This window comes from Mustelus asterias, chromosome 11, assembly GCF_964213995.1.
Source record: "Mustelus asterias chromosome 11, sMusAst1.hap1.1, whole genome shotgun sequence".
NCBI classification, from domain to species: domain Eukaryota; kingdom Metazoa; phylum Chordata; class Chondrichthyes; order Carcharhiniformes; family Triakidae; genus Mustelus; species Mustelus asterias.
Genome location: NC_135811.1, coordinates 30655214 through 30681268, shown reverse-complemented (window position 1 = coordinate 30681268; position 26055 = coordinate 30655214). Strand labels below are relative to the sequence as shown.

Below are 26055 nucleotides of genomic sequence, written 5' to 3'. Positions count from 1 at the left end.
CTACCTTTCTTCAGTTCTGTGCAAAAGTCGTTTGGATTTGTCTTGTTTCTCTCCACAGACGCTGCCAGACCTGCTGAGTTTATCCAGCATTATCCATTTTTTATTACCCCTCCTCCATTTCTGTTTCACCTATTGCTTCTCAACATCAAATCATTTCAACACACTCCTGGCCAACCTCTACTTTGCACTCTCTGTAAATTAGAGGTCAACCAAAATGTTTGCACGCTGGTCCCAACTCTCTCACAATCCTCGCCACTATTAACCCTGTACTAACTAGTCTATATTGGCTCCCAGTGCAACACAATTTAAAAATTCTCACACAAGATAAAAGCAAAATACTGCAGATGCTGGAATCTCACAAAGGGTCATCCAGACTCGAAACGTTGGCGCCATTCTCTCTGCACAGATGCTGTCAGACCTGCTGAGACTTGCCAGCATTTTCTGTTTTTGTTTAAAGTTCTCACAATTGTTTTAAAATCCCTCCCTGACCTTGACCCTCTCTATCATTGTAATCTTCAACAGCCCTGCAACCCTCCAAGATATATGCAACTTTCATCTTTTCAGCAACCTCAATTTTAATCATTGTACACCTTGGCAACTGCACCCTCAACTAGATAAGGTCGACAACCCGGAACTTCCTCCCTACATCTCTTCGCCTCACTAACTCGCTTCCGTCTTTTTAAGATTTTCCCTGAAACTTAGCCTTTCGACCAAGCTTCTGGTTAACTGCCCATGTGTGGCTTGGTGCCAAATTTCACTTGGCAATGTTCCGGTGAAGCATCATATTTTACCACATCAAAAGCTCCATGCAAATAGAATCCGTTGTTAGTGATGTATTTGCGCAAAGCATTTATTATACATTAAGCAAACGATAAATATCCAGCTACTTTGGAGGCAAATCCAAATTGCTGAGTAGCAGAAACTCTACTCACCCTGGAAAGCAATGACCAAATCGCCATTTCGTCCTTTGTAACAGACGCTAGAGTATCTTGGACAAATTAGTATGCAACTGCTGTTTAAAGGGAGTGGCGAGATTTCACACGTAACATCACCACTATATTGATTTTGACCCGGAAAAACAAAAAACTGACGCTATTTCCATTTTGCTTAAAAGAAAATACCGTGTATTTTACGAGTACGGGGGAAATTAGTCCCACAAGGTTGCAGTGGAGGAGGAGCAACAACAGCAGCAGCCTACTGTAGGACTGCCTCCTGGCTTTGCCCCGCTAACAGGCCTAAGCTCCGGTGATAGGCATGGTGCAGCCCCGCCCGCTGATGTCACTTCCAGCTGGATACCCGCGGATGTGTGTCCCATCTCAACTGTGACATCGACGCCGGCCTTTTGTTCCCTTCGTCTTCGGAGGGGATTTGTGGTTAAAGGGAAATCGGCCGGAGAAAATCTTTTAAAAAGCGAAAAGCTTCCTCCCTCGGACACCCATCCAAAAAAAAAGCAAAGTGGGGGTGGCCCTCTCCTCCTTCGCCCATCTCGCCTCCTGTCTACAAGCCCGTCTTTCTCCCTCAGCGGGAGCCCCGCTATGTTGTGCTGTTTGGAAGCCGCTGTCGAGTGAATGGAATTAAGCTGAAGGTATGGATGGAGGGGGGAGACTCTGCTCTCCCCGGGCCTGATTCCCCTCCCCCCAACAATCCAACTCCCGGATGGGCCATTTGAAAAATAACCGAAAGCGCTCGAGCCGCCTCTGTCGTCGGCCGACAACACAACTTGTGAGAAACATTGGGGGAGGGGTGGAGAAGAGACTGACGATTTTAACCACCCCCCCCCCAAGCCATTTATCTTGTACCTGTTTAGTGTGTAATTTTTGGAGGGGGGGGGGAATGTTGTGTCTGTCGATATTTAAAATAACGCGGCCCGTTTCTCAATGTTAACTCTGAGCCGCCCGCTCTGTGAGTGACAGTCCGACTGACCAATCGCAGGCTGCGCGGCTCTGACGTTCCGCTGATTTGAACCAATGGGCGCGGGGGAAGGGGGCGGGCTCTTTGTCGGAGCCAGGTTGTTGGAGTCACCACAACAGCCATTTGTAAACTGGAGCCCCCGGCCTTACAGGAGGGCTGGCTGGCTGGGCAGGCGGGAGGATCATTCTTCCTTTACGTAATTAATTCTGGTATTTTAGCTCATCCAATTTTAAACGCGTAAACAAAAAAAAAGACGTTTTTTATTTTATGTCGAGGATGGTGTTTCATTTTGATTTCAGAGGAGTGGACTGGTGCAAGCCACTATGTTTTTCCCCCAATGAGAAGGCAAGCAGTTACTCTGGTTAACACACGTGTCCCGTACAAAACTTAACATTCCACCTCCCCGCCGCCAAAATCTATAAGAGCCGCCTAACGTAAATAAACATCTCCGTTATTTTTTTTAAGTCACAAAGCAATGTGACTTCAAAAGTCACAAAGCATATGTGACTTCAAAAGTCACAAAGCATATGTGACTGCCTGTGTGCATACAGCCATTCCACATAGAGGTCTGTGAAGGGGACAAAGAAGTGCCTTTTGGTGGGGCCTGTGAAAGCTCTTGTGTTTAAAAACTATCCCAATGATGCAAAAGAAAACAAAAGGGCTAATGTATAAAAAATGTAAGTACACAATAGTTCTACTGACTACAGTGGCTTGCATTTTTTATTCATTAACAAAATTGTATTACCAGCATTTATTTCCCATTCCTATATGTCCTTGAGAGGTTGGTGTTGAACTGTCTTCTTGAAGTGTTACAGTCTGTGTGGTGTAGGTACATGATGTGGAGATGCCGGCATTGGACTGGGGTAAACACAGTAAGAGTTTTAACAACACCAGGTTAAAGTCCAACATTGTCTGTATCTTTAAGACCAGGTTGGTTGTAGAGATTCGCATTCTAATCAGTATTCTGTAACTTGATTTTGTGTCTCTGTATGCCCTGTTTGAGAGCAAATATCCACTCCATCTGACGAAGGAGCAGCGCTCCGAAAGCTAATGGCATTTGCTACCAAATAAACCTGTTGGACTTTAACCTGGTGTTGTTAAAACTCTTACTGGCATAGGTACACCCATATTACTGTTTGGAAGTGAGTTCCATGACTATTGCGATCCAAATCAGGATGGTGTGTCCTGGAAAGGAACCTGCAGGTGATGGTGTTTGCGTCTGGCTGCTGTCTTTTCTGTTTGGTAGAGGTTGCGGGTTTACATAAGAACATAAGAAATAGGAGCAGGAGTAGGCCATCTAGCCCCTCGAGCCTGCCCCACCATTCAATAAGATCATGGCTGATCTGATAGTGGTTTAGTTCCACTTATTTGCCCGCTCCCCATAACCCTTAATTCCCTTATTGATCAGAAATCTATCTACCTGCGACTTAAACATATTTAACGAGGTAGCCTCCACTGCTTCAATGGGAAGAGAATTCCAGAGATTCACTACCCTCTGAGAGAAGTTTGGTAGATGCTGTATTGGTGAGTTGCTGCAGTGCATCTTTGTAGGTGGTACACATTGCAACCATGATGAAGAGAATGAATGATTGAGGTGATGCCTATCAAGGAGGTTGCTTTGTCCTTTTGAGCTGAACTCACCCAGGCAAGCGTTCGATCACATTTCTGAATTGTGCCTTGTCAGTGGTGGAAAAGCTTTGGGAAGTCAAGAGGTGAGATACTTGTTGCAGAATTTCCAAAGACTGATGTGCTCTTGCCATCATAGTATCTATGTGACTAGTGCAGTTAAGTTTCTGGTCAGTGATGATCCCTAGGATATTGTTGGTGTGGGATTCAGTGATGTAATACTGTTAAATGTAACTGTAAAATAGTAAATGTTCCAATCCCTGTCATAGGCTGTTGTGTGGATGCTCCTAAAGATGGGTAGAAGTAGCAAATAGATTAGCTTAAAGAGGAAATTCCAAACAATAGGACAGTACTGAGGAAGACTGCCACCAACATGGAGGGAAGATACACTGGAGTTTTTATTCATTCAAAAGAGTGAAAGGCTGCAGGCTTGGACTTAAAGCTGAAGAGGCTAAAGGAGTAAGGCTAGGACTTATAGACAAACTATTTTCACTGGGAGATGGAGCAAGCAATCGGCAGGAAAGATGGAGCTTGCAATGGCTGAAGAGGAGGACTTTGGAAAAGTTAAAATTGAGGGAATGAAAACATCAGAATTTCAGCAACTTTAGGATTCGGATAAAGGCAAATGTGGATGATTTGGAAACATTATTATGGTGTTGAATACATATGGAATTTGAAGATGAGTCCAGAGTAATAACAAGACAGTCTTATGCTTTATCAGGTAACAAGTTGGGATGGATAGCAAAGCAATGGAGCTTCAAGCATGAGCTGTTTACCAATTTTGTTATTCTCAGTGTTCCACTTGGGAGAATTCTGGCTCTTTAAAACATTGGACAAATAATTTGGCAACAGAGATGGGTATGGAGTCGAAGCTAGTGATGGCCTGCACAGTGGTCAACTTAAATGTAGAAACTGACCATATATGTAGATGTGGTCAACGAGGGTACTAAAGAAGAAACCTGGGGGTGTTTCAGAGATGACTATAGAGGATGGAGATGCTTATTGAGAAAAAGGGTTTAAATTTATGGAGATTTACTTTTATTTTTGTAGAAGTACATGTCGTGTATGGGGAGATTTTAACTTTAAAAATGAAATCATAGATCTGGCTCTCTAATAACTTGAAGCAGATATTTTTGTGATCATTGCTAGATCTAAAAGGTTTGCTCATGTATATGATTACAGGTCTGGTATGTTACGATTTATGAAGTGCAGCAGAGTCAATGCTGTCACTGACGAGTCTGACAAGGAATAATTAGAGCTCTTTAGTTTGTTTTCATATGAATGCACTGCAAACAGTATTTTAGGAATTAAAATAGTTTGAATTAGATTTGAAGATGAAAATTCAAGAAGTTACAATAATAATTGTATTAAAGCAGTTCGACGTCAGTTAAATTAGTTTTGACAAAGGCTTTAATTGAATTAGAGTATTGAGACATTTTATATAAACTTTGAATCATTGATTGTCATAAAAAATCATTCTCCACAACTGCACAAGATGCATTTCGTTTTCATACTCACAAAATAAGCCTTGATTTTCCGATATGAAGATCTGAGGTGAGCTGGGAACATGGAATAGCTGAAGCAGTTATCACCCGACTGTTCTTGCCTGCAGTAGCAACAATGAATGCTAATCAGTGTATACATTATAACAGTGACACACTTCATGGTTTCTGTCTGGTTTGCAAGCATGTAGAGTTCTTACCTTAAATTTTTCTTTATATATTTCCTCCGTGACCAATATTGGTTTCCCACTTCCTGTTGGTTGATATTATTTGAGGTTACTGTCAGTTCTAAATGTCACTCAACCTTCCCGTCAGTTTGAAGTTTCCATTGACCCCTATGAATATTAATCATTGTGAAATATAATGGCAAAAGTTTGTTATACTTGAGACAGTGCTTTTCTTCTGTCAACCTAACATTCTACATTTTTATGGTGAACTGTTTTAGCACAACTAACTTTTTTGCTCCCAAAATAATTTTCTTACAAACTTCAATTCCCGTTTTTTTTCTCTCTGCAAACATTTCACTTCAGTTTGGTACCATTCCAGCAGGTTTGCTCTGTGTGGCGATATAGACCAGAACATGTCCTAAGCCACAATTATTGAGTATTTGTACAGCACCAGTGTTCCCTTGATGAGATTGCACCAGAATGTCTTAAAGCATTGATAGAGTTCACTCCTGCCTTTCCTTACACTTAAATGCATTGCATTGCTAATAATAGAATCATGGAATAGAATCCCTACAGTGCAGAAGGAACCCATTGAGCCTGCACTGACAATAATTCCACCCCGGCTCTATCCCTATAACCACATGTATTTACCCTGCTGATATCCCTGACACTAAGGAGCAATTTAACATGGCCAATCTAGCTAACCTGCACATCTTTGGATTGTGGGAGGAAACCGGAGCACCCGGAGGAAATCCATGAATGGGAAATCATATTGAACCTGTTGGGAGTTTTTTAGAGGATGTTACTAACAGAATTGATAAAGGGGAGTCGGTGAACGTAACAATCTTGAATTTTCAGAAAGCTTTTGATAAAGACTCCGCAAGAGGTTGGTTCGTAAAGTTAAAGCACATGAGATAGGAGGTAATATATCAGCATGGATTAAGAATTGATTAATAGGTGGAAAAGAGAGTAGGAATAAACAGATCATTCCCGTTAAGAAGGCTGTGACTAGTGGGGTGCTGCAAGGATGAGTACGAGGGGCCCTAGCAGATCAGTGATTTGGATGTGGGGTCCAAATGTACAATCTCCAAGTTTGCAAATGCCACAAAGTTAGGTGGGAATGTGAATTGTGAGGAAGATTTAAAGGGGCTTCAAGGAGATTTGAGCAGACTCGGTGAGTGAGCAAGAACATGGCAGTTGGAATATAATGTGGAAAAATGTGAGGTTATCCACTTTTGTAGGAGGAACAGATGTGCAGGGTACTTCTTAAATGCTGAGAGATTAGAAAGTATAGGTGTACAAAGGGTATCCTCATCAATAAATCATTGAAAGTTAACATGCAAGTGTAGCAAGCAATTAGGAAAGCTAATGGAATGCTAGCCTTCATTGCACAATGATTTGAGCACCGGAGTAGTGAAATCCTGCTTCAGTAGTGTAGAACCTTGGTTAAACAACATCTGGAATAGTGTATGTAGTTTTGGTATCCTTGCCTTAGGAAGGATATTATTGCCATAAAGGGAATGCAAGAAAGGTTCACCAGTCTTGTTCCTGGGATGGTGGGACTGTCCTATGAAGAGAGAGTGGGGAAACTGGGCCTGTGTCCCCTAGAGTTGCAACGAATGAGAGGTGATCTCATTAAACCTACAAAATGATTAAAAGGGTTAGACTTTCCTCAGCGTAAATGCAGGCAAAATGTTTCCCCTGGTTGGGGAGTCAAAATCAGGGGGAAGCCACTTGGGACTGTATAAGGAGACATTTTTTTTACTCGAGGGTTGTGAATCTTTTGAATTCTCTCACCCAAACAGCTGTGAAAGCTCAGTCACTGAGTATGTTAAAATTAGAGATTAACAGATTTCTAGATACCAGTGATGGGGTGGGGTTGGGGGGGTGTATTGAGCGGCTGGCTGAGCAGTGATTGAATGATGGAGCAGTCTTGAAGGGCTGAATGACCTGCTCCTATGTTTGTATTTCCATCATTCTTTGTTTAATGTAAATCAATAATGTAACATAACTGCAAATACAATATGAGCTATAATTTGGAGCTCAATATTGTATATTTTCAGAATTTGACCCAATCCTGGGGAGGGGGAAAGAAATATGCTATATGTGGAACTAGAAAATGGATCGAATGAATGGAGAAATTTACTCTTGACTTCTGATTTAAAATAAAAGTTTATTTATTAGTCAAAGTAAGCCTTACATTAACACTGCAATGAAGTTACTGTGAAATTCCCCTAGTCGCCACAGTCTGGCGCCTGTTCGGGTCAATGCACCTAACCAGCACGTCTTTCAGAATGTCAGAGGAAACCGGAGCACCCGGAGAAAACCCACACAGACACGGGAGAAAGTGCAAACTCCACACATACAGTGACCCAAGCCAGGAATCTAACACGGGTCTCTGGCGCTGTGAGGCAACAGTGCTAACCACTGTGCTGCATAAAACAGCATTCTTGAAAGTATTTTCAGATCTGAATAATGCAAGTGCATACTGAATAATATTGTCCAATAACATGGTGGATATGAAATATTTGATATTGAAACCTTTTTTCTTAAGGAATTAAAGAAGCTTCAATCAAGAGTAAGAATATGCGAGAAAAGAGAAATGATTCTGTAGACTTTGTCAAGGATTTTCAAGAGTATCTCACTCAGCAAACACAGCATGTAAATATGATTTCCGGCTCAGTATGTAATGAAAAGGAACCAGAATTACTTCAGCCTGGTAAGGAAAGAAAATGCTAATTGTAGTTAAACATGTGCTTGCGCAAACTTAAGCTTGGATGTGAATTTAATTGTTAAAAGAATTGTACCACCTCTACCATCTATAGTCAAGATAATGTTTATATAAAATATTGGGTTGAAGTATATCAAGTCTCTGCTTGAAGATTACAAAAACTTTCACGGAGAGAATATGATTCTTAAGTATATACCAACAGTGACGCAAAATTTAAGGGTTCAAATGTTTCCCTAAACCATCGGTTCCCAACCAGTGGACCACAGCACACTGGTGTCCCATAAAGACTCCCCAAGTGTGCCATGAGAATAGATTCAAAATGTTTCAAAATTCATGTGATTAAACTAAAACTAACCTTCATCTTCAGCTCAGTGGTTGGCATCTCCAAGACTGGACGAATCTTGGGGCTCCTGCACATGCGCCAACTGGGAAAGAGCTGTACATGCGTGGTTTAGATTTTTTAAACTACGCATAAGCTGAAGACAGAAGTCCCATGCACCTGCACAAAAAGCGAAAACTCAAAGACTGCAAAATCCCTGGGAGAAGTGAGAGACAGGGAAAGGTTAAAAAAAAACAGGTGAGCGGACAGGGAGAAGTTTAAAAACAAAGTTCCCAGTACAGGAAGAAAACAGGAAAAATAGATATGCCTCAAAATATTTTTATAGTATAGTGGTGTGCCATAATATATAAAAGATGTTGGGAACCACTGCCCTAAACTAAGGAAACTTTTGATTTGGTTACTTTGGACTTGTAACAAACACCCAAGAATTTTTATGCATGATGGTATAGTGAACAAGGACTTAAAAACACCTGTGTATTTACACTTTCTCATTTAGCTGAGGTGCAGTGTGTAGAAGACATTAAGATGCAAATTTTTCATAAATTTAATAATTCTTGGAATTAATCTTTGAAAAACTCAGTTTTAAAAGAAAAGGCTTCATATAATAGAGTTTTATGACAAAAGAAGTCAGTATTTTTAACTTGCGTGATTTTATCATGCCCGATTGGCTGTATTTTACTGTGTCAATGTATTATTGATCCCATCTTAGTTTGTTCTTGAGTTCCTTCCTATTTGGAAGGATTAGCTTTTTATCAATTTAAATGTCTCGTAAATTAACAATCAAGTGGTTTGTGCGTGGTCAATATATCTGCATGCAAAAGCCTACTTTCTGTGAAGAAATCGAGGTTTTGAAATGCAGTTGACCTTGTATTTCTGTGAAGTACATTTTAACAGGTGTTGTATAATATGAAAATGTATTGAATTTGTACATTTATCTTTTCAACTTTCTCTTGCTCCTGGAATTAATGTCTTATAGTTAGTTCTGTGAGTTCTATCACCCTTTCAGCACTTAATGACTATTTTTTTATGTTGAACATGAGCTTTGCTGTTTAACTGCAGCCAAATTCAAAGTTATCCTTGTGTAATATCCATGTGCAGACTTGGGGATTACTGAATAGCGACCAGAAATAGTCAACCTGATCCAGTCATTGCGTTCCACTACCAGAACAGACCATTGATTGAGTGAACCTGAGACCTATCTGATCCAAAATCATTTGGTGCCTATACCCGCTGAGGTATTGGGTATTGTATAATTAAAACAAATCAAAAACACTAAACACATTGTAGTAGAAGGAAACTGAGGAAGATAACATTACATACTTTTACTTCTTGAATGTTTAATGAAAGTAGCTCCTCTTCTCCAACCTTATTTTCTTTCAGATCCTTAAAAGTGCTGTTGCCTCCCAAATTCTGCCCTGGAACTTCACGCTAGAATCACGTTTCTGCCCTAGCCGTCAAAGTCAAAACTTTCAACCTATGTGACTGTGATCATAGTAAATTATCCCTCTTCCTACTTCTCAGCCTCTGACATGGTTGATCATACTATCCCCCCTGTAATGTCTCTTCTCTTATCTAATTTGTTAGGACTATACTCACCTGGTTTCTTAGTTTAACTAGCCAGTCATATTCAGAAAATTATCTGTTCACTTCCTGCTCCTGCACTGTTAACTCGAGGGATCCCAAAGGGCTGCCACTTGCCCTGCACGCCCCCACACCCTTTCCTATTTCTCAAATACATGCCGCCCCTCAGTTCCACATGTAAGTTGTTGACACACAGTTCTTTCTCACCAGTACCTCTCTTGACTGGTCCACTACGTCCAATTTTATTTATTTATTAGTTCACGAGATGTGGCCGTCATGTCTAGACCAGCGTTTATTGGCCATCCCTAACTGCCCTTGAGAAGCTGGTGGTGAGCCGCCGCCTTGAACTGCAGTGTACACCTACAATGCTGTTAAGAAGAGCATTTCAGGATTTTGATCCAGTGACATTGAAGGAATGGTAACAGAGCTCCAAATCAGGATGGTGTGCAAGTTGGAGGGGAAATTGCAGGTGGTGGTGTTCCCATGCAGCTGCTGCCCCTGTCCTTCCCTGTGGTAGGGATCACGGATTTGGAAGGAGCTGTGGTGAGTTGCTGCAGTGCATCTTATGGATAGTACATGCTGCTGGCACTTCGTGTCGGTGGTGAAGGAATTGAATGGTATGAGTGGTGGATGGGGTGCCAATAAAGTGGGCTACTTTTTCCTAGGTATTGTTGGAGATGCGCTAATCCAACAAGTGGAGAGAGTATTTCATCACACTCCTATCTTGCGCCTTGTCGAATGCTGACAGGCTTTAAGGAGTCAGGAATAACTGAAGAGTTCCTTGCCTCAGAATTCTCAGCCTCTGACCTGCTCTTGTCACCACAGTCTTTATATGGCTGGTCCTATTCAGTTTCTGGTCAATGGTAACCTCTAGGGTGATGTTAGTCAATTTGTCTCATTAGTTTTCAAAACTTGAAAGTACTGCATGAGCAGAAATTTCCTCCAGCTGAGTATTGGGAAGATCAAAATCATCGCTCCATAAACTTTGTTCCCTGCCACTGAATCCATCTTTCTGTCAAATGTTTAAAGCTGAATTAGATTGTTTACAATCTTGGTGTTATATTTGACCCTGAGGTGTGTTTCCAATAATGTCCGTTCCACCACGAAGATTGCCTATTTCCACCTTCCCTTTCCTCAATGATGGCATCAAGTCTCCCAGCCATTAGTTGTTCAATGGTCCAACACCATTCACAACTGGATGTGATGGGACTTGCAGGACTTGGATTTGAGTATGGGCTAGAATTACATTCTGTAATTCCAAACATTTATTTTTGTAAAAACCTCTGTAGTAACCTTGGTTTATCGGTCTTGTACTTTTATGTCTCTACTATACAAGAATGCCTGTTTAAGCTACGGTCTATTAGTATTATCTTGTTTGTAATCATATTTTGAACTACTTTTTAAAATTTGTGAAGTTGTCTTAGTCAATACTTTTACTTTTATTGGCAGCTGGGACTGAAAATCACCAAAATGGAATCCACCATGCTTCTGTTGAGGTTTCTCTTGATGATGGCGCTGGAATGATAGGAGAAGGACCAGAAAGAACGGTTGATGGAAAACTGAAGTGTCAGTACTGTAACTATGCTAGCAAAGGGATAGCACGATTGATGGAGCACACAAGAATGCACACAGGTAATAGATTTGACAGGATAGCTTACACAATTAAGCACCAACTATTGAGTTACTATGTTGAACTCAGAACTGGTTAGGTAAAATAGTGTGACTACTCACATGCTTTTGATTGGATGCTTCATTCATTTGTGCTTTGCACAAAAGTAGGACGTTTGTTCATCATCTTCATCCTGAGCAACTTCCCCTGGCATTTTTTTTTGATGTGGAGATGCCGGCGTTGGACTGGGGTAAACACAGTAAGAAGTCTCTCAACACCAGGTTAAAGTCCAACAGGTTTATTTAGTAGCAAAAGCCACTAGCTTTCGGAGCGCTGCTCCTTCGCCAGGTAAGTGGGAGTTCTGTTCACAAACGGGGCATATAAAGACACAAACTCAATTTACAAAATAATGGTTGGAATGCGAGTCTTTACAGGTAATCAAGTCTTAAAGGTAAATCTCATTAACTGTCCTGTCTGGAGACAATACACATCTCTTTAACCTGTGCTTAACGCTCTCTCCACTCACATTGTCTGTATCTTTAAGACTTGATTACCTGTAAAGACTCGCATTCCAACCATTATTTTGTAAATTGAGTTTGTGTCTTTATATGCCCTGTTTGTGGACAGAACTCCCACTTACCTGACGAAGGGGCAGCGCTCCGAAAGCTAGTGGCTTTTGCTACCAAATAAATCTGTTGGACTTTAACCTGGTGTTATGAGACTTCTTACCTTTTTTTTGTCAGTGGTTTGCCATTGCCTTCCAGCCTCAGGAGCAGGGTGAGGGGACTGATCCCAAGTCTATCTCAACCAGAACAGAAATTGAACTCATGCCGTTGGTGTTATTATGAACTACTTGCTAGCCAATTGAGCTAATTAGACCCCTATGCTATTCATAAAAGGATTTTAAAAACCTCTATCAATTCCTTCACATCATTAATTTTAGTATTCCTTACCGGCTAATAGAATAGAAGGAAGCTTTATTGTCCACGCAACAGTGAAAATTTGTCTTTGGCTTTACTTCCAGTATAAAATATCATACAGTCATTAGTTTAAAAACAGTGAATATTTCATGTATACCTACATCATACCTTTGTGCATATATAACATATATCCATACCCATACAACATGACACATTGCACTCTGCCATTAAAACACTTTTATATTCCTGTTGTTAAAATGTTTCAGGCACCAAATTTTCTGTTTTTGGTCAATTTTGATACTGAATTTTGCGATTTACATATCACTTCTTCTAGTCTCTGAAACTCTAAGTACATGAGGTTGGGATGACTGCCCTTTACATCAAGGCAGCATTTGACCACCTGTAGAATCAAGGAGGCCTCGTAAAACTGAAGTCAATGAAAATTGGGAAAACTCATCACTGGTTTAGAGCCATACATAGCACAAAGGAAAATGGATGTAGGAGGAAGATCATCTCAAATCCAGCATGTCGCACCAGGAGTTCCTCAGGGTAGTGTCCCAGTGTAAATCCGTCTTCCGCTGCTCCATCAATGATCTTCCCTCCATCATAAGATCAGAAATGGGGTTGTTTGCTGATGATTGCACCGTATTCAGTACTTTTCGTGACTCCATAGATACTGAAACAGTCCACTCTGGCATGCAACAGGAGCTGGATGACGTATCCAGGCTTGGGCTGGATACGTAAAGTAACATTCATGTCACACAAGTGCGAAGCAATGACTATCTCCAAGGGAGAATCCTAACTATCTCCCATTGACATTCAAATGCATTCCAATCACTGAATTAGCCACTATCTACATCCTAAAGTTTATTTATTAGTGCCACAAGTAGGCTTACATTAACACTGCAATGAAGTTACTGTGAAAATCCCCAAGTCACCACACTCCGGCACCACAATGAGGGAGAATTTAGCATGGCCAATACACCTAACCAGCATGGCTTTCAGACTGGGGGAGGAAACCAGAGCACCCAGAGGAAACCCACACAGCCATGGGGAGAACATGCAGACTCCGCATAGACATTGGCCCAAGGCTGGAATTGAACCCAGGTCCCTGGCGCCCAGAGACAGCAGTGCTACCCATTGTGCCACCTTGCCGCTCTATCCTGGGGGTTATCTTTAACCAGCAACTGAACTGAAAAAAACACACAAATAATGTGGCTACAAGACCAAGTCAGAGGCTGGGAATTCTGTGATAAGTAACTCCTCTCCTGACTCCCCAAAGACTGTGCCTTTAAAATATGAACAATCAGGAGTTCAATGGAAGATTCTCCACATGCTTGTATGAGTGTGACTGTGACAACACTGAACAAGTTCAACACTTTTTAGGACAAAGCAGCCTGCTTCATTGCCACCCCTTTAACCACCTTCTACAGGATGCATTGCAGCAGCTCACCAAGGCTGCTTGAACAGCACCTTCTAAAACCGCAACCTCTACCACCTCAAAGGACAAGGGCAGCATTGCCCTCCAAGCTACACATCTTCCAGACTTGGAACTATTTGACCACTTTTCCCCTCCCCTCACCATTGCCTGCATCCCACATAATATGAATCCACCCCCTCCAATGTGATCCCTAGAGACCCTGACCCCACCCACGGCAGTGCCCATCTGGTCATGTCACTCATCACCCAGGTGCTATACTCGCCTCCAGCATTACGTCATGCTGGCAGGACGGAACATCTGATGACCCCGAAAGCAATGGCGTTGGCCATTTATGAATACTTAAATTTAAATTCTTGGTTGTTTGGTACACGTCCTCACTGAGTGTGAACCTGGTTATGTCAGTAGGGAGGGCCCGGGATCTCAGATTGTGTGCCCGCGGTGAACGGCCTGAAAAATCGTGGCCATTATGCTTATTTGCAGCACTTGATATTATTACTAATTCTTTACATGCAGAGGGGTATGGTACAGTTGCTTTTGTACAAATGTGTTCCAGGTGAACATTTTCATGAGTCTATGCTTCATAACACTTCACTTTGGCTTTGCAAGCCAAATGTAGTTGGAATATATATTGCAGTCTGGAAATGCAAGCTACAAGGCTCATCTTCTCCAGAACAATTAAATTTTGGGGTCACTGGAGATTGAAGGATGATGAGTGCAGGGTTTTTCCAAAGATAGATATTAACTGATGTTGACAAAAGAATACATACTAATTCCATAAAGCAAACCTTAGGAGGAGGTATTTATTCCTGATATATTGATCTAGACTTTCGGTCAATGACAGGAATGGTGCTTGCTGTGCATTACATTGACAGTTGCCCACAAATTTTTGATGAGCTTTTGAAGCAAGTTATGCAATTAAATCATTTCTAGTGTGGTGCACTCTCCAGGAGATCTAGATGTCTAAACAGGACAAAAAACAGCAAGGCTCTTCAAATTAGACTAAAGAATTCTCACTGAGATATAGAGTATAAACCAGGAAGCCTGAAGTGAAAGTATGAATACACTTAATTCACTATATAAAATCACATACAGAAAGTGGAATTATGATTGGGAAAGAAGGGATTAAAAGAGATGAGAAACAATATGTGAAAAATGCATATATTTAAAAATCTCAAACTTCGAAGGAATAAGACGTCACATTTTTGGGGGCCAGGAAGGTTGTTTGGCAGTGATCATCACTTATTTCATTAAAGCTTAATCTGATCTTGAATGCACTGAGCCTTACCTTTTTTGGGGCTTTTTATTGGGTACTGTCACAACTTGATACCATCAGTGATATTGAGTATTTGCGAGAACTGTTGCAATGCAACAGTGGAGGGACGGAGTATTCCTGACGGCAATGTCTGTTTTTTTTTCATTTAAATGTGCACATGTGATTGCTGCAAGTTGCTTTCTGATTTAGGCCATATACGTTAGCCTAACCATTGTTTCTGCAAACTCCAGGCCAACATGTAGTCATTTTTAAAAATGCTTGTTATTAAATTGTGTGTCTTTCTGATGTGCAAGCTTAGAGAATGATTGCATCTGAAGATCCTTTTTTTTTCTCAGTTTCCTTTATAGGAAAATCAGTGGTATAAGTTCAGGAAGACGCAAACAACTTCCTTGATCCATAATTTTACATTTATTGTGTTACTATTATTGGACATGATTGAATTTTTCATTAATTCTTTGCACAGTTTCTTTTCCCAATGGAGTTCTATAATGTGACAGCCAGAACAATATTCCTTTTTACACACTCTGGTCACGGGACAATCATTTTTAAATGGTTGGGCTACAGATTAAAAAATAGCCTTGGTAAAACAGGAGCTGTTGGCGTATATTCAAACTAAGTATATTATCTGTCATGTTCACTTGTTTGCATTTTCCCTTTTCCTGAATACGGTGATTCTGCTGGTCTACAGTTTCATGGATGCCCATGGAATTTTGTCTCATTCAAATGTTCACCTCTTTCTGAGACGCGTCAGGTCATATTGACTAGTTGGCTGCCCCTCGCCTCATATATCCATATACTTGCATTTCCCAGTATGAATCACTGAATGAGTAACACTGGTCCCTCATTCCCTAGAAATGCAAACGGGCATTTTTGTTATACAGCTCGAACTGAGATCAGCTAACTCAGCACAGGCAGGGGGTCTAATCTTGAAGCTTTCCTCTGTTTGGCTCATGTCAAATACTTACAGAAGCATTTGGGAAGCTGAGTGGTATTTTTTCCAACCTGAAGGAGAGAAATCTTTCAGATTTTGCTTAAGATATAAAGTTTTAAGAGGAAAAGTGGAATAACTTTGCTGATTTGTTCTTTCTCATGCAGGTGAGAAACCCCACAGATGCCACCTATGTCCATTTGCTTCAGCTTATGAGCGTCACCTTGAAGCACATATGCGCTCACATAGAGGTGAAAAACCATATAAATGTGAGCTTTGTTCCTTTCGCTGCAGTGATCAAAGTAATTTATCCCACCATCGCAGGCGCAGGCATAAACTACTTCCTCTAAAAGGACGCAGGACATCACTGACCAATAAGAGAATGATGGGAATTTTGCAGAAAAAATCCAGCTACTCCCTGAGTTATGGAAGACGACCTCTGAGTAATTTCAGTCCTCCCATGGTGGCACAGAAGACAGATTACCTTGATGAGTTTTCTCATAACATCTCAGCTGAATCTTATGAGGGTCTGACAAAAGCACAGACTAGTGGAATCTCAAGGGATGTACAGGACATGATGGTGGATAATCCATTAAACCAGCTTTCTGCCTTAGCTGGCCAGCTTTCCAGCCTTTCGCAAGATGACCAAGCTCCAGCATCTTCTGATATGACATGCAGAGATGAGAAACCATATCTTATACCACAATCTATGGCACCAATAGTTACTACTGTAGTTTCTAGTGTGGCTCAAAGCTCATCCAATGCTAGTCCTGATAGACATCCTGTGCATAATCAAAGAACCTTCAGTCCTGTTCCAGGCCCTAATAGTGAGCGCAGTGCTCACATGAGCTCACCCTGCATGACGAACAGCCAACCTAGCACTCCTGCTCCTCCAATTCAAGTCCAGGATCCCCAGCTTCTGCATCACTGCCAACACTGTGACATGTACTTTGCAGACAATATCCTTTATACTATTCACATGGGGTGCCATGGTTATGAGAATCCATTTCAGTGTAACATATGTGGATGTAAATGTAAAAACCAATATGATTTTGCTTGTCATTTTGCCAGAGGTCAGCATAAGCAAACTTAATGTTATTTGTACTAAAAAGCTATTAAAAAATAACCTAAATTAATCTTGTTTTATTGTATGGTAACTTTTTTCTCAATCCTGTGTAAAACTATAATGAAAGTTAAATTAGTTTACAATTTTGTTTTAAGTAAACGTGAATTATATTTTCTGGGTTGTTAATGACCCAATTACTCTTTCATTGCTTGGTTTATCATTTATGTTCTTAAAACATAAACAAGCTATAACATGTGTTTGAGACCAAAAGGAAGGCATAAACAGTTGATGGAAAAGATGAAACAAAATGAGAAAATAAGAAAATAATTTCCTCCAGCTTGTTTCTCTCTAAAATAGTTGGTACATACAGTGTATCCTAATTATAGTCTTGCAAAACTCTCTCTCCAGTATCTGTTCCTTTTGCGAAATTGCTCATGTCAGTCTTCTGTTTAAGGAGGAAACCAGGGAATTATAGACCAGTTAGTCTAACATCTGTTGGGCAGCTCTTGGAGTCTACAATTAAGGAAAATGTTATTGAATACCTTCAATTTTCAGCTGATCAGATAACCAACACTAATTTGTCAAGTCATGCCTGACTAATCTGGTTTGACTTTGAAGAGGTGATTCAAGTAGTGGACAGGGAATATCTATGGATGTTGTTTATATGGACTTCTAGAAGGCATTTGATGAAGTCCATTTGAAAAGCTTTTTATTGGTGGGAGTACCTATGACTCTCAAATCAGGTTGAGGAGCTGGTTAATGTAGTTGTGGGAATCTTGCTGTTATCAATGCCATAGTGAGTTGCACTGTCCCTCTGGGCACCAAGTGGTGATGGCTAAAACAACTGTGGAGAATTGAATAGCGAGTGTTTCTCTTCCGCTGATAGTTCTCCTTTATTCGTCCAGCCAACAGGAAGTATGGTTGAAATGCCTATGTTGTATGCACTTACAACAGTCGAGTCAGGGGATGTTAAACTTTTTCCACTTCATTGATAATGGATTGTGTTGAGAGCTGGTTATAAATCTGTGGTCATCTTGGCTGTTCTAAACAACAGTGACTACATAACCTGAGGTCCTGTAGGGATGATGTTCACTACATGTTGGCATAGAGGTGGTGACTGAATACACTGGCTGAGAACAGCAAAAAATGTTAAATGTGAGGCCTGCCACCACTTAACAAAAATGGTAAGATTCTCTTCTGACTTGTGGTAATCCGAGCATTTGACCCTCAAAGATGTTATCAGGTGGTTAAGGGACAAGAGACCGCGATCCCCACAAATGGTCCAAGAGAAAGGTCAATGAACATTGAGCCAGTGTCCAGCTTTCCAAGATTGGAGCCATGGACGGGGGAGGGTGTCACTTTGAAATCCTGAAGCCTGCTCTGATGAGGAAGAGAACAAGGCGAAGGTTTGCGGGAACCTAGAGATTTTTCTTATAAGACACCTGTTTGAGCCCTCAAAGGGTTGAGTCAAGAGTTAAGTCAAGGGGCCTACTCCCAGAGTGCACAAGTAAGATATTGCTAATTACTTTGAAAGTTGTTTGTTCCTGTTACTCAAGTTCTGTTTGTTTAAAACCTGGTCAGATGATGATTATGGGTAAAGGTCTCTGGATACTTGAAAATGAATAACCTGAACTCGTTCTGTTCTTGGTGGTATGACATCCTGCTTGGCTGATCCTGTGGATCAATCCCTGGTCTGCCTCTCAGTCCTCCTGGCTGTAGTCAGTTGCTGGTGGTAGTACAAACACTGACCAACAAGATAAAGAGACATTGGGAATTTCTGTGAGTGTTTTGGAGTATTACGGGGAGATCCCAGTCTCTTTATATAGTTAGAATTTATACAGCCTTCATATTTTAAGTGTTTTTCCCATGTAAATTTACTTTTTTCCATGTACCAGAGGTTCTGATCCCTTAATCATTTATTTACCAAGAGAATTCTCTTGGTGTGTGCCAATGTGTTACCTGCAAACAGTGATTGAATGGTAAAATTGCCTTTTTTCCCTTGGGGAAATATCTGAACGTTTCAGCTGTTTCCTGGCAAAGAACGAGATGCATAAAGAATTGAAGAGAATTTAAAAATTACATCCCGAAGTAGTAAGAACATATGAGGGTGGAAGAGAAATAAAAAGCTTCAGATAGATGATTGTAATAATGTAGGAGACACAAAGTTGCAGTGTTGGTGGCCTAAGAAAAGCACTGGGAAGACAGATGTGGTAAACAGGATAAGCCAGTAGTGGGGTTTGTTATTTGGAGTGAAACACCTTGTCCTCACAATGCCAAAATAGCAAATAGTTGGGATCTAACTTCATAATATACCTTGGGGTTTCTGATCTGTATCCTCACATCAGGCGCGCTCAATAAATTTTCAAAACTAGAACTTTAAAAAAAAATCAAACTCAAACTATTTTTTTACAAAATTGAAAACTTTAACCATTTACAGATGGTTTAAAACAGCAAGTGAGCTAGAAGAGATGGTTCAGCAAATGCACCAGGATGAAACCAGGGATGTAGAGTTTTGTGAATTGTAATTATTTATTAAAACCACATTTAAACCGCGCTGAAACAGGAGTTCAAATATGCAAAATTCTAGTTTATTACTTCAAGTTAAACAAATTAGAAAAGTGCATTGAAGTTACAACATGGGGGGGAAAAAAACCCTTCATTAACCCGTCCAGTGTAATTTTGAACTTTGACAGGTTTTGCCTGGAAGTGAATTGCACAATTGAACAAGTTCCTCTGTCTTCTGTTCCAGTCATTTGCATTTAATCTTTTATCTATGGCTTCTCATTATAGACTGTTTATTACCATTGTCATTGTATCCTCACTAAAGCTCTTGAGATTTAAAATCTTTATGTAGGCCTCTCATTATCTAATTATATCCCAGACCTGGCTGTTAATGTGATGGCAAACAAAATAAATTGGAAAGAATGAATATGGTTGGATTCATAGCTGATGAAAACCTTAACATCAGAGGGTTATTAAAAATGTATTATATATATTGTACCAGAGAATCTTGTTGTCAATGAAGGCAATGTTGTAGCTACACCTAATATTGTGATTCTGTCTTACTGTCAGGAGTGAAGTTCCTGAAACCTACCAGTCACACCAGACAACCTGCTGTCAAATTAGTGGTAATGTTACAAGCCACTTAAATACCAGGTATCTTGCAAAAAAATTAGCCTGATTCCTACTCCTGCATTCACCGTGAAACTTGACTGAATTTTCTAAATTTCCACCGAATTAGTAGAAAATTCAAATATTAGTCATTCTTGAATCTACATTTTTTTTTGTCTACTCGCAGGATATCCTCCAGTAAGGTCAGCCTAAAACATTAACAGATTGATGAGATAAGATTGTGATATTAACAGGACAAAGTCTTTTTTTAAATCTGAGTTAATATACTTCTGTGCACTGGCCATTTAAGAATGGACTAAAACAATCTAGTTATGTATTTCAATTGTAGCAATCCTAAGACTTGGATCTCCTAATAGGAGACTCAACTACTCCCCTACTGAAATAAGTAGACTGGCAGTAGGATTCAGACCGTGTCCTAGCAGTATTAATTTCTCAGCTTCACACCAGAAATGAATACAAAGCATGCACATTTTCTATATGAAATGAAGTCTTGTGACAACCTGTTAAAATATTAATCTTTTCCTGTTAGGCTATCTAGGGTATTTAAAGTAGCTTGCACCAGGAAAACACTTCAGTAGAAATCCATATGAAGTTTTTGTTTTACCCTATAAAAGTAAATGACTGGTGACGATATGGAATTGGTTTATCTCATGTCAATGTCTGAACCTCATTTAATCTACTGTTATGTAGTGTTCGCATTTTATATTGGACAAGTGTTTGGAATGTTGGCATAAATTTTGTTTTTAATTAGTTAAGCATCTCTAATTGGTATTTCAGGAAGTCATTGATTAGATAGCCAACTTAGACATCTAATTATAAGCTTTTCCCATCATACAAAAGAAGTAGTATCCATTAGGTAATGATTTAAAAAGCAGGAATGCAGGAAGACTTTTTTTCACATTTCTGATTTTCCATGTTTTAATATAGGAAAATGTAGCAGGCAGTCAGCAGATGCCATGGGACATATTCCTTCCACTCACAGATACAGTCAAATATGCATCTTCACTTCTAGAGAAAGTGGCAACAGGTCTGGGAGTTGATTGCTTATTAGAATCAACCAGAGACAATTTTTTAAAAATTCAATAAATTAGGATCCATGTAGAGATCATTGTGGATTTGACTAAGAATGAGTGGAGAGGATGGCGATGAAAGTGCACTTTTGTGTCACTTGCTGGGAACTCCTTTTGCATTACTTGCCATTATAAATATCGAGGTCCACATTTCCCATTTAATTTTCCTATATTGCTATCACAATGCAATTGCATGACAAGACCACTGGATGGCTCTTTGGAACAGATTTTTCAGCTGCTTCCCAGCTCAGTCATATTTACGGTTCACTTGTCCTTGGCACTTCTCTTTATTGGTCAATATATTTTAAAAATAAATTGTTCAGCATAGAAGCAGGCTATTTGATTTTGTGTGTCTACTCCAGTATGTTCCCCATGAGCTTGTCTCACCCCAATCCTTTTCTCCCAATTTTTTCTTCCTCATGTACTTCTCAAATGCATCTACGCTATTCACGTCAGCATTTTCCAAAGTTCCTTATTGGATTTATGAGTAACCATCTGTCTCCATTTCCGGTGATAGACTGACCACCAATATTCATTACAAACCCACCAAGTCCCACAGCGGCATGGTGGCACAGTGGTTAGTACTGCTGCCTCACAGTGCCGGGGACCCAGGTTCTATTCCAGCTTGAGTCACTGTCTGTGTGGATTTTGCACATTCTCCCCGTGTCTACATGGGTTTGCTCCGGTTTCCTCCCACAGTCCAAAGATGTGCAAGTTAAGTGGATTGGCCATGCTAAATTGCCTCTTAGTGTCAGGGGGACTAGCTAGGGTAATTGCATGGGGTTATGGGATAGGGTCTGGGTGGGATTGGTCAGTGCAGACTCGATAGGCTGAATGGCCTCCTTCTGTATTGTAGGATTTAATGATTCTATGAGTTACCTTGACTACAGCTCCTCACACCCAGCTTCCTGTAAGGACTCCCATTTTCCAAGTTTCTCCTCAGTCGCATCTGTTCTGATGATATCACCTTTAAAAATGGTGCTTCTGACATGTCTGTTTTATTCCTTAACCAAGGCTTCCTCCCACCTGTGGTTGACTGGATAGTCAACCGGATTGCACCCATTTCCCACAAGTCTGCCCTCACCCCTCCCCCTCCCTCCCAGAACCAGAATAGGGTTCCCCCTTGTCCTTACTTTCCACCTCATTAGCCTCCCTATTCCAAGGATCATTCTCAGCCATTTCTGCCAACTCCAGCACGATGCTACGAGGAAACACATCTTCCCCCTCACCTGCCCCCAATCAGCATTTTGCCTGCACCTTTCACTCCGTGACACCCTATTAAAAATTGGGGAAAATTAACATTTAAGAAAAACAAAATCAAAACAGGAAGTTGATTAGAGGCAGACAGCTGGAGAAATGATGAGATGCGAATTAGCCTATCGGTGGGAAATAATTATTTTACATATGTGACTGGAGAAAACAATGGGGTTATAAAAGTGGTCACTTCAATTTGGAGAGATAAGGAAATTGACACGTACCTGTCAAAAGCCAACACCACAGAGGGATAGAGTCAAAGGGAAAGATCAGGTATAACTGTAGAACCCTAACAAAGTCAAACAGAAAAAAAAAGTAGAGACAGCTAACATCAGATATGCTGACAGCTGCAGCTACAGTCTCCTGAGAGAAGCAGCCAATTCTTTCTGCTTTCATTGAAACAGAAGACTATCCCAGGTTTGGCCACCTTAACTTGGTTATGGTAATTACTTGCTGAATTCACCATGTACAGTTACTTATTAGATGCTGTTTTGTAAAAGGGGTGTCTGAGTTCAGGTAAAACGTAGGCAGTTTTAGGGACAAAGGGATAATTTCATGTAAAATTGTGTGTATAGCCATCAGTATCCTTAAATATAATAGAGTATTACAGTCCTTCTTGTCATGTGTGTTTCTGTTTTTTTTAGGTTAATATTCTTTATTAATTGTTCAAACAATGACTGGACTATTTCCTCACAGGGTTGCACATCATTCCCCACATAATGCCAAAAAAACATACACCACTATGAACTGGTGTTCCAAGTTAACCTTCTGGGTTTTGGGATACCCTCACATTTAAAATGTGTGATTTGTAACAATCCTGGTTCACTCCTCCATCATGCCCAACTCCCCATCCCCTCAGCACCTTCTCTTGCAATTGCAGAAGGTGTAACACCTGCCCCTTACCTTCTCAACATTCAAGGTCCCGAACGCTTCTTTCAGGTTAAGCAGCATTTCACTTGCACTTCCTTCAATTCAGTCTTTGTCACTCCCAATGTGTCACTCCTCTACATTGGGAAGATTAATCGCAGACTGGGTGCTTTGCTCAGTCCGCAAGCATGACCCCAATCTTCTGTTGGTGGCACGGTAGCACAGTGGTTAGCACTGCTGCTTCACAGCTCCAGGGACCTGGGTTCGATTCCCAGCTTGGGTCACTGTCTGTGTGGAGTTTGCACATTCTCGTGACTGCGTGGGTTTCCTCCGGATGCTCCGGTTTCCTCCCACAGTCCAAAGATGTGCGGGTTAGGATGATTGGCCATGCTAGGAATTGCCCCTTGGAGTCCTGAGATGCGGGTAAATATGTAGGGATATGGGGGTAGGGCCTGGGTCGGTGCAGACTCGATGGGCCAAATGGCCTCTTTTCTGCACTGTAGTGTTTCTGTAGCATGCCATTTTAATTCCACACCTTACTTTCATGCCTGCATGTCTGTCTTGGCCTGCTGCAATGCTCAAGTGAAGCCCAGATGCAAGCTGGAGGAGCACCATCTCATCTTCCAGTTAGGCACATATCAGCCTTCAGGATTCCATGTTGAGTTTGGTAGTTTTAGGTTATGACTTTTCTCCTCCATCTTAAATACTCTTGTAAAAAAAATCATACGCATATTGCTTCAATGCAACTACTGCCCCCCCCCCCCCAGTTTACGATCTGTCTCGTTCTAAAAGTTCCTACATTTTGTCCTTAAAGTTGCTGCATTTTGCTGCAATCTTACAGCTACACTTTAAAATCGAACTTAGCTTTCGGCTAAGATCAAGTGGAAACCAGGCCCAAGATGGAGTGCAATGCCTTATCTTGTCAGCTTAGATCTTGTTTTTCTCTCATGGGGACCTTGAATTGGATTCAATTTGAACTTGGTTTTTGGAGCAAGGAATGGATTTGGGTCTTTCCAGGCCATTCTGAGCATTGGCTTTGTAACTTTAAGGATGGAGTAAAAAATGTAAAATAAAGACTGCTTTCTCTCCTTGCAGATGCTGCCAGACCTGCTAGTTTTTACAGCATCCTCTGTTACTTGGTTTGTCGCCCCACAAGTAGAAACATCCTTTTCCTTATTCTACAGGTTGCTAAGGGCTGACGATCTGGCCTTTTGATTAATGCCTCTGGAATTCCATTTACTTCTTATCCTTCCAGGCACTTTTCATCTTTATGGTTAGCTTAATTTGCTCATGTGTTAAGCTACGTGCTGCTAAATGTACTGGACCTCTGCACAATTAGCATAAGTGTGTGCAGCAATTCATCAGGTAATATTGAGTAGAAGTAACATGAAGACATTGGTCCCTATTCAAGTGATGCTTAAGCATGGTGTTGCTGTTCAGAACTAACTGCTGCCAATGTCTCAGAAACCTGAACCCGTTCCTCCCATATTACCTCTCCAGCCAAGTATTTTATTACCTTGGCACGATCATAATACCAGGCACTGAGAATACCACCTCCAAAGCCTTTTATAATTTAAGCTGTTTTCTAATTACTAAAATTTCCTTTTGCAGAGAACGTACTTCATTTCTTATGAATACCAATGATTCCAACAGAGACTATGTTCTAACTGTTTCCCACTACTTTCCTAAAACATTTGCCTAGGATAGCCCTCACACTGGCCCAAGGGAGGCAACAGACCCACTAAGTTTTAAGTATATTTATTAGTAAACTTACATTAACATTGCAACGAAGTTACTGTAAAAATCCCCGAGTGGCCACACTCTGGCACCAGTGGAGTACAGTAAGAAGTCTAACAACACCAGGTTAAAGTCCAACAGGTTTAACCTTAACCTGGTGTTGTTAGACTTCTTACTGTGTTTACCCCAGTCCAACGTCACTCCATATCATGACCTGTTGAGTAAGCATACTGAGGGAGAATTTAGCATGGTAAATGCACCTAACCAGCACATCTTTCAGACTAGGAGGAAACCGGAGCACCCGGAGGAAACCCACACAGACAGGGTGAGAACGTGCAGACTCCCTCACAGTGACCCAAGCCCGGAATCAAACCCTGACCACTGTTGAGGCGGCAGTGCTAACCGCTGTGCTGCCTCTAAGACTAGGACAATACAGCGGTAAAAGTATCTCTCCCCTCACCCCCATTTTAGGAGTTGGTTGAGTGAGGCTACTTGGGTAAGTTACACCCATGAGTCTGGTGGGACGACAGCAGCAGCAGATCCAATAATCCAACTCCTCCTCCATGCCCAAAATGTAACAGGAACTCGGCTGTGCAGGAAATACGCTCTTCCTTTATAGTATTTCACCCTGCCTGAAAGTCTGCTCCAAGGTAATAGATAGAAAGGCTCTATCTATCAGCAGCCAGGCACTGCCACCGAGCAGCTTGCTGGACCCTATTGGCGCTGTGGTTTCTAGGGTGACAGTTTCCGTGGGGACTCGTTAAGCCGTCGCACTGATTCCTCCCTCCCCGAACTCTGACCCCCCTTTCCAGCTTTTGTTCGGTCGCTTGGCTTCAATCTTCCAGCGAGAGGATTCGCTCGGCGGAGAAAAAAAAAACCCAGAATAGAATTTAAATGTGC

The 26055-nt window shown here is 41.0% G+C and overlaps 2 protein-coding genes across 4 annotated transcripts in view; one reads left to right on the top strand and one right to left on the bottom strand.

Annotated features, from left to right (window-relative positions):
- Positions 1-1167, bottom strand: part of acadsb (acyl-CoA dehydrogenase short/branched chain) — a 50967-nt gene extending 49800 nt beyond the window's left edge. For both annotated transcript variants that reach the window (XM_078223388.1, XM_078223387.1), the window contains exon 1: positions 933-1167. In XM_078223388.1, the coding sequence (XP_078079514.1) occupies positions 933-959 (27 nt within the window). In that variant the 5' untranslated portion in view covers positions 960-1167. The remainder of the gene's footprint in view (positions 1-932) is intronic.
- Positions 1168-1443: 276 nt separating this feature from the next.
- On the top strand, positions 1444-17430 carry LOC144500454 (zinc finger protein Pegasus-like). 2 transcript variants are annotated; one of them, XM_078223389.1, is made up of 4 exons: positions 1444-1585; positions 7761-7925; positions 11308-11490; positions 16197-17430. In XM_078223389.1, the coding sequence occupies exons 2-4, from the start codon at positions 7793-7795 to the stop codon at positions 17120-17122; spliced, it is 1242 nt and encodes a 413-aa protein (XP_078079515.1). In that variant the 5' UTR covers positions 1444-1585; positions 7761-7792; the 3' UTR covers positions 17123-17430. The 2 variants fall into 2 exon arrangements, with proteins under 2 accessions (XP_078079515.1, XP_078079516.1); XM_078223390.1 differs by lacking the exons at positions 1444-1585; positions 7761-7925 and adding an exon at positions 8331-8514 and having other exon boundaries at positions 16197-17170.
- The last annotated feature ends 8625 nt before the right edge of the window (positions 17431-26055 follow it).

Bases quoted from the DNA above. Each gene is read 5' to 3' on its own strand.
- LOC144500454 (XM_078223389.1), top strand. From the start codon at position 7,793: ATGCGAGAAAAGAGAAATGATTCTGTAGACTTTGTCAAGGATTTTCAA. The intron at 7,926-11,307 runs GTAAGGAAAGAA...TTTTATTGGCAG, and splicing joins ACCAGAATTACTTCAGCCTG to CTGGGACTGAAAATCACCAA. The intron at 11,491-16,196 runs GTAATAGATTTG...TTTCTCATGCAG, and splicing joins GCACACAAGAATGCACACAG to GTGAGAAACCCCACAGATGC.